General features: G+C 43.4%; 1 protein-coding gene across 1 annotated transcript in view; it reads right to left on the bottom strand.

Moving 5' to 3' along the window:
- The window catches only part of LOC106527572 (type II inositol 3,4-bisphosphate 4-phosphatase), a gene marked incomplete at its 5' end in the record, with an annotated part of 30245 nt that overhangs the window by 15497 nt on the left and 5929 nt on the right, over positions 1 to 8819 (bottom strand). The window contains 9 exon segments of the mRNA XM_014022494.1: positions 1382 to 1526; positions 1679 to 1843; positions 1915 to 2080; positions 2437 to 2539; positions 3690 to 3797; positions 3908 to 4038; positions 7161 to 7308; positions 7376 to 7445; positions 7669 to 7762. Coding sequence (XP_013877948.1) covers positions 1382 to 1526; positions 1679 to 1843; positions 1915 to 2080; positions 2437 to 2539; positions 3690 to 3797; positions 3908 to 4038; positions 7161 to 7308; positions 7376 to 7445; positions 7669 to 7762 — 1130 coding nt within the window.

The raw sequence follows: 8819 nt of genomic DNA, 5'->3' as shown, positions 1-8819 counted from the left end.
TACATGATCACGATAAGTCAAATGAGAATCCAAAGTAATTCCAAGATATTTGTAGGAAGTGACAATATCAAGGGGTTTGTTTAGAAAAGTGAGTTGATTTGTTATATTGAAATGTCTCCTGGGTGAGGAAAAATACATGTCAAAGGTGAGTCAGCATTGTGAACGCTGAGTCATCGTTCTCACTAATTACCTGGTTTATATTGTTCTGCAGGTTTTATGCAGTCTAACCCATTCTACATGGTTTCTGATCATTTACACATAAAAACCCTCAGACGGCTGCTGTAACTTTAGCTTTATGTTTAGCTTAAAGCTTTAGCTTTTTGTATTTTTTATACATTTAAAAACTATTTTAATTAATTTTCAGATATTTTCCCCACATAAATACATTAAGGTTTCTTAAATGACAAAAACTTCTTGAGCTGTTGGCTTTTTTCTGTCTTCTATAGCGACAGTTCTGCTACTTTTATCTTTTAGCTATCCTTTGAAACTTCAGGCTATTACATAATCATTAGAAAATTTTAGACAATCTTTAGCTAGTGTTTTACAACTTTTAAGTTTTTAAGTCTTCTACTACTTTTGGCTTTCATATTTTTTTCATATTTTGCTACATTTGTCTATTAGCCAACATTTTGCAAACRTTTATTTGTTTTTGTAATCACCTTAGATTTTGCTACTTTTGACTTTTAGCTAACCATTTGGTGCTTTTGACAAGCATTTTCTACTTTTTTGAATGCAATTAGTTTTTGCATTTGCCTCATGTTTTATTACTTCTAGCTTTTAGTTAGCACTTTTGAGTTTTAGCTAACTTTTTGGGGCTATTCACTGACATTTTCTACTTTTTGTTATATTTTTACTGTTTTTGCATTAATTTATACTTTGTTACTTCTAGCGTTAAGCTAGCATTTTGTTATTTTGTTACTCTTAGCTAAACATTTGGTGCTATTAACTTGCATATTTTACTTTTAGCTAGTGTTTTGTTTATTTTTAGTTATTAGCCAACAATCTTTTGTTAGCATTTAGTGATTTTTAGCATTCACCTATTGTTTTACTACTTTGAGTTAGCATTTAGCTACTGTAACTTTTAGCTAGTGTTCTGCTGCGTTTAGCTTCAGTATATCAGTTTCAGCTAGTTTAATTTAGGACTCAGGGTTCAGAGTACTCATAGAAAAAAAATCTTTTATGAATTTATTTGTTTATTTAAAAAAAACGAGGTGAAGTCTGTTGTGTTTTTGTTCAGCTGAGGTTGGATTTGAATAATTTTAGAAGCTAGTCTCCTGTTCTCCAGAACTGAAAGAGGTGGATGTTCTCTTTAACTTGAAGGAAACTCAAAGAGTTTTTCTTCAAAGCTTCAGGAGGCTCAGAACCGTTTATTTTATCCCACCGGTGTTCTGAGGTTTAGTGTCCAGCGTGGATTCCTGAGGTTCTAGGGACGTCTGCTCCTGCAGGTGGCGCTCTCGCTCCTGCAGCCGGTCGACCATGATCATGATGCAGTCCAGACTCTTGGCGACGTTCGCCCACACTCTGTCCTGCAGAGACACACACACACACACACACACACACACACACACACACACACACACNCACACACACACACACACACACACACACACACACACACACACATATAAAAGCTGTAACGGTATAAAACGGCCCACTGAAGCTGAGGTCTAAAACTTGCCCACTCCTCCTCGTCGTACTCGTCCTCCTGGTCCGTCGGCGAGTTCTCACAGACCAGACCGTTGCTGTGGGCGTGGCAGCCGGCGGCGGCGGCGTAGTGACGGTGGATGTCGAGCAGGGTGTTTTTAACCAGCTCGTCCTTCAGGGCGTGTATGAACTGTGTGGTCTGGGATCAGAGGGATGGAATCGTTTGTGTCTGATAATCTCTGTCAGCTGTGATTCTACGCCTTGCCTCACCTCCTGCATYAAAGTGTCCAGCACCTCCTGCAGCCGGGAGATGTCCTGCTCCGAGGAGACGGACAGCAGCTCCTCGGCGAGGCCGAAGATCAGAGGCTGCAGCCGGGCGACGCTGGCCAGCAGCTCCTTCGCTCTGCAGCTCTCATCCTGAGAATACGAGACGGAGCTGTAGAGAGAGTAAAGAGCTGTGGTGGAGGCATGAAATCATTCAAATAACCTTTCTTTAACTCGGGGGATGAAGAAGAGTTCTGTCAAAAATATATTTTAAAATTATTGTTGGATTAAGACTTTTGCACAGTTCTGTAAAGACAATTATGATGGGAAAAATAAAATTCAATAAGAGAAGCTTGTTTTAAATCTAAAGATATGTTGGCTGCTCTTCCACAAACACATGATCTGAGTGATTCCTGAAATATTTCTGTTAATCTATAAAACCGAGTCTAATCCTGACGCAGCAGAGATTACACAGATTAACTGACAGGCAGGAATAAACAGATAAATGATGAGAGAGAAGGAGGTCACCTCTCTTTGTGGTGTTTCCTCAGGAGTCTCTTCAGGCCGCCATGTTTAAACGCCTGGTGGTGATCAGCCGGAGCGCCGAAAGTGATGACCTCATACCAAACACCTGAAAATATACAAAAACACCTGTAAATATATAAATCATATAAAACACCTGAAAATATATAAAAACATATAAAACACCTGTAAACATATAAATCATCTAAAACACCTGAAAATATATAAATCATCTAAAACACCTGAAAACGTATAAAAACACCTGAAAACGTATAAAAATTTTAAAAAGCTAAAAATGTAAAAAAAAACACCTAACGTCAAACACATGAAACACCTGAAAAAGAGAATGATAAACTAAAGCGTGAACACTGACAGGCGAAGAACTTTTCTTAAGTTTGCTAAAGAAGCTACCAACTAAATAGTTAAAGCAAAAGAAAAATTTTATAAAATAAAAGCAGAAAACTAGCTATAAACTAATGAGAAAAAAAACACTCCCTTACAGCTAAATGTATCAAAGGTGTTAGCTACGCACCAAAGGTAGCAAAACAATATCTAGTAGCTTCAAATAGCTAATTGCTGTCTTCAGTTAATTGTAGCAAAAGTGTGGCTAATGGAATCCAAAACTAGCTAGAAGCAGCAAAGACCCAGCTAAAGTAACAAAAGGCTAACTTGTAGCTAAAACCTCTGTAAACACGGCAAAAAATTAAAAGTAGCAAAAGGTTGGCTGTAAGCCAAATGTAGCTAAATGTTGTCAATGTCAATTTTATCTGTAGAGCACATTTAAGGAAAGAGCAGTTGACCAAAGCGCTTCACAATTTACACCAACTATTACAGCATAAAATGAAGATACAAAAATAAAAAATAAAACATAGAAAATGAAAGCTAAAAGTATCAAAAACTAGCTACAAGTGGCAAAAACCTAGCCAAATTAATGAACGGCTAGCTAGTAGCCAGAACTTGCTAAAACCTTGCTTATAATTGAAAGAACCAAAAGGCTTAGTTTGTCTAAAAGTAGCAGAATTGTTGTTAAAATTAAAAAGTATCTTAAGAAATGAAAACAAGCAAGCTAAAGCAGGTGTCAAAGAAAACTTTGAAGAAATATTTGTAAATAAAGCTAAATATTTAGAAATTTTTATCAGTTAAATAATCCAAAACTCAGAGCACCCATCTCCTGAACGAGCCGACTGTTTAGGTTTATGAACAGCTGAAACAGCATGAGGCCTGCAGAAGTTTGGTTGAAAACAGCTGCAGGATGTTACCTGAGCTGTCGGGACCTTTGACCTCCATCCTCTGAGAGTGCAGGTTGGTGGGAACAAACTGCAGGTGTCTGTCGGACTTACTGCTGCTGGACTTGAAACACGACGAAGCTGATTGAAGTAAAAACATTTTATCAGGAGGAGAAAAGAAAACTATAAAAGATCTTTAAAACGTTCTGAAATGAGTTTAAAAACTTTACAGGAGCGTAAAAAACCCTCACCTGAGAGTTTGTCGAGCTCGGCTGATGTCTCCTGGTAGCAGCCAATCAGACGGCTACAGTGGTCGATGACATCATGGCGGAGACCATCCCAATGGGGTGAAAGGTCACCGAGCTCCTTCACCTCCGAGACTCTGAGTGGCAGAAACAAAATGTTTGTTTTTATAAAATCTAACTTCAGAAACAAAATCAACTTTTGTTTAACTTCAAAATGATAATTCTTATTATTTTCAGCTCCTCCTCAAAAATGACTGAGAACAACGGGCCTCACCTGTCGGCCAGTTCCTGAACGAGCCAAACCTGTCGGCGTGTTCTTGAACGAGCCTCACCTTTTTGTCCTTGAACGAGCCTCACCTGTCGGCCTGTTCCTGAACGAGCCTCACCTGTTGGTGTGTTGTTGAAGGAGCCTCACCTGTCGGCGTGTTCTTGAACGAGCCTCACTTTTCAATGGGTTTCTAAAGGAGCCTCGCCTGTTGGCGTGTTCTTGAACGAGTCCCACTTTTCAATGGGTTTCTAAAGGAGCCTCGCCTGTTGGCGTGTTCTTGAACGAGTCCCACTTTTCAATGGGTTTCTAAAGGAGCCTCGCCTGTCGGCCTGTTCCTGAACGAGCCTCACCTGTCGGCCTGTTCTTGAATGAGCCTGTCAGCCTGCTCCTGAACGAGCCTCACCTGTTGGTGTGTTCTTGAAGGAGCCTCACCTGTTGGCGTGTTTTTGAACAAGCCTCACCTGTTGGCGTGTACTTGAACGAGCCTAACTTTTCGAAGGGTTTCTAAAGGAGCCTTGCCTGTTGGCGTGTTCTTGAACGAGCCTCGCCTGTTGGCGTATTCTTGAACGAGCCTCACCTGTTGGCGTGTTCTTGAACGAGCCTCAATTTTCAACGGGTTTCTAAAGGAGCCTCGCCTATCGGCCTGTTCCTGAACGAGCCTCACCTGTTGGTGTGTTCTTGAAGGAGCCTCACCTGTTGGCGTGTTCTTGAACGAGCCTCAATTTTCAACGGTTTTCTAAAGGAGCCTCACCTATCGGCCTGTTCCTGAACGAGCCTCACCTGTCAGCCTGCTCCTGAACGAGCCTCACCTGTTGGTGTGTTCTTGAAGGAGCCTCACCTGTTGGTGAGTTCTTGAACGAGCCTCACCTGTTGGCGTGTTCTTGAACGAGCCTCACCTGTTGGCGTGTTCTTGAACGAGCCTCACTTTTCGATGGGTTGCTAAAGGAGCCTTGCCTGTTGGCGTGTTCTTGAATGAGCCTCGCCTGTTGGCGTGTTCTTGAACGAGCCTCACAATTCKATGGTTTTCTAAAGGAGCCTCRCCTGTTGGCATGTTCTTCAACGAGCCTCACATGTTGGCATGTTCTTGAACGAGCCACACCTTTCGGCCTGTTCCTGAACGAGCCTCACCTGTTGGCGTGTTCTTGAACGAGCCTCACCTGTTGGCGTGTTCTTGAACGAGCCTCACTTTTCGATGGGTTTCTAAAGGAGCCTCGCCTGTTGGCGTGTTCTTGAACGAGCCTCGCCTGTTGGCATGTTCTTGAACGAGCCTCACCTGTTGGCGTGTTCTTGAACGGGCCTCACCTGTTGGCGTGTTCTTGAACGAGCCTCACCTGTTGGCATGTTCTTGAACGAGCCTCAATTTTCAATGGGATTCTAAAGGAGCCTCGCCTGTCGGCCTGTTCCTGAACGAGCCTCACCTGTCGGCCTGTTATTGAACAAGCCTCACCTGTCGGCCTGCTCCTGAACGAGCCTCACCTGTTGGTGTGTTCTTGAAGGAGCCTCACCTGTTGGCGTGTTCTTGAAGGAGCCTCACCTGTTGGCGTGTTCTTGAATGAGCCTCACCTGTCGGGTGTTCTTAAACGAGCCTCACCTGTCGGCCTGTTCCTGAACGAGCCTCATCTGTTGGCGTGTTCTTGAATGAGCCTCACTTTTCGATGGGTTTCTAAAAGAGCTTCGCCTGTTGGCGTGTTCTTGAATGAGCCTCACCTGCTGGCGTGTTCTTGAACGGGCCTCACCTGTTGGCGTGTTCTTGAACGAGCCTCACCTGTTGGCATGTTCTTGAACGAGCCTCAATTTTCAATGGGATTCTAAAGGAGCCTCGCCTGTCGGCCTGTTCCTGAACGAGCCTCACCTGTCGGCCTGTTATTGAACAAGCCTCACCTGTCGGCCTGCTCCTGAACGAGCCTCACCTGTTGGTGTGTTCTTGAAGGAGCCTCACCTGTTGGCGTGTTCTTGAAGGAGCCTCACCTGTTGGCGTGTTCTTGAATGAGCCTCACCTGTCGGGTGTTCTTAAACGAGCCTCACCTGTCGGCCTGTTCCTGAACGAGCCTCATCTGTTGGCGTGTTCTTGAATGAGCCTCACTTTTCGATGGGTTTCTAAAAGAGCTTCGCCTGTTGGCGTGTTCTTGAATGAGCCTCACCTGCTGGCGTGTTCTTGAACGNCTTGAATGAGCCTCACTTTTCGATGGGTTTCTAAAAGAGCTTCGCCTGTTGGCGTGTTCTTGAATGAGCCTCACCTGCTGGCGTGTTCTTGAACGAGCCTCACCTGCTGGCGTGTTCTTGAACGAGCCTCACTTTTCAATGGGTTTCTAAAGGAGCCTCGCCTGTCGACCTGTTCCTGAACGAGCCTCACCTGTCAGCCTGTTCTTGAACAAGCCTCACCTTTCGGCCTGCTCCTGAACGAGCCTCACCTGTCASCCTGTTCTTGAACAAGCCTCACCTTTTGGCCTGCTCCTGAATGAGCCTCACCTGTTGGTGAGTTCTTGAAGAAGCCTCACCTGTTGGCGTGTTCTTGAACGAGCCTCACAGGTTGACGTGTTCTTGAACGAGCCTCACTTTTCGATGGGTTTCTAAAGGAGCCTCGACTGTTGGCGTGTTCTTGAACGAGCCTCACCTGTCGGCGTGTTCTTGAACGAGCCTAACCTGTCGGCCTGTTCCTGAACGAGCCTCACCTGTCGGCCTGTTCTTGAAAGAGCCTCACTTTTCAATGGGTTTCTATAGGAGCCTCACCTGTTGGCGTGTTCTTGAACGAGCCTCGCCTGTTGGCRTGTTCTTGAACGAGCCTCACCTGTTGGYGTGTTCTTGAACGAGCCTCACCTGTTGAYGTGTTCTTGAACGAGCCTCACTTTTCGACGGGTTTCTAAAGGAGCCTCGCCTGTTGGCGTGTTCTTGAACGAGCCTCATCTGTCGGCGTGTTCTTGAACGAGCCTCACCTGTCAGCCTGTTCCTGAACGAGCCTCACTTTTTGATGGGTTTCTAAAGGAGCTTCACCTGTTGGCATGTTCTTGAACGAGCGCGCTCAGCAGCTGTTTGGGGACAGTGATGGACAGCGGTGTCTCCGACATCTGCTCCCGGACCAGCAGCCACCTGTGATCCTCCGTCTGGAACCGGTACACCTTGCACACCTGAGAACACAGAGCTGCACACGAGTTAGTACCAAGTGAGGAGGGACATGTCTTACAGAGACAGGAGGACGTGGGACTCACCGGCTCTCATCATTGGACCGTTGTCTCTGTCRTGAACTGAGCTGTGGAGAGAGCCATAAAGACTGCCACCCTGAAACGAGAAGAAAATAGAACATCCAACATCAGACGAAAGGACAGAAAATAGTCCTGTCTTCRAGACCTGAGCTGTCCTTTTGGTTTCCTGTTGTCATATTTAAACTGCCTGAAATTAGCCAAGTCATGACTCACAGTAAAAACCCTGAGAGGAAACCACAGGCCTCTAACTGTGACACCTCTGCAGCRTGTCACATCTGAGACAAACAAATGCTCTCAACCTTGTCTTCAGGACGTGTTTTGTCTCCGTCCTCCTCCTTCACCTGCAGACGGGAAGCCATCACCTCGCCAACCTCGTGGACGCCATCCATCGTCCTGACGGAAACAAAGTTTATAAAAATAAAAGTCCAGCATGGCGTGATGCCAGTTTCCCTGCATGTTTACAACCCAGATATGTGCTGCAAGGAGCCCTACGACCCCGCACAGCATAATTTTGTTTTAGCTTTAGAAACATTAAAAACCTTATAAATCTGTTCATTTACCTCAACCTGACATTTATTAAAAGTATGTAAAGATAATTAAATCTTTTAAACAGACAATAAAAACAAAAACAAAAAATAAACTGCAGCTGTGCGGCAAATGAGTGACATATGAATGACAGGTTAGTTAGAATCAAAATAAAACAACCAGAACGAATCATGAAAGCAAACAAGACAAGCAAAAAAGAWTTTCTGCTCTAAAACAGTTTGAACAGCGAGAGCCGAATGACTGCAGAAACTAGTAGTAGCAAGCTAAAGCTGTCAAGCTAAAAGCTAACAGTAGCAAAATGGTAGCTAGAAACCAAAAGTAACAAAATATTTGCTTAAAATAACAAAACAGTTGGCTAAAAGTAGCAACACACTAAGTAAAATAGAAAAACTATCAAGACTAACTAGAAGCTAAATTTATCAAAAAAAAAACAAGCTAAAGGTAGTAAAAGTAAAAGGCTAGCTAAACTGTCAAAGTAGCTTGGCTTAAAGCTAATAGTGAAATTGAAACTAAAAGCTAAAGTGGAAAAAGGCCAGCTGAAAGCTAAATGTTGCAAAACACTAGTTTGAAGTAGCAAAACAGTAGCTAAAASTAACAAAGCGCTAGCTATAAGTAGCATACCACCTCTTAAATGTAGATAAATGCGAGCTAAAAGAAGAAAAACACTAGTTAATAGTAACAGATTGTTAATAGTAGCAAAACACTAGTTAAAAGTAACAAATTGCTAGCTACAAGTGGCAAGGCGCTAGCTAAAAGTAGCAAAACACTAGTTAAAAGTGGCTAAACGTTATTTAAAAGAAAAACAGTTAAAAGTAGCAAAATGTTACGGAACAGTAACAAAACCCCAGCTAAAATTGCAAAATACTACTTAAAAGTAGCAGAACACTAACTAAAAGTAGCAAAA

Source organism: Austrofundulus limnaeus, unplaced genomic scaffold (genome assembly GCF_001266775.1).
Source record: "Austrofundulus limnaeus strain Quisiro unplaced genomic scaffold, Austrofundulus_limnaeus-1.0 Scaffold332, whole genome shotgun sequence".
Lineage (NCBI taxonomy): Eukaryota > Metazoa > Chordata > Actinopteri > Cyprinodontiformes > Rivulidae > Austrofundulus > Austrofundulus limnaeus.
This window is presented reverse-complemented; position numbering and strand designations above follow the sequence as displayed.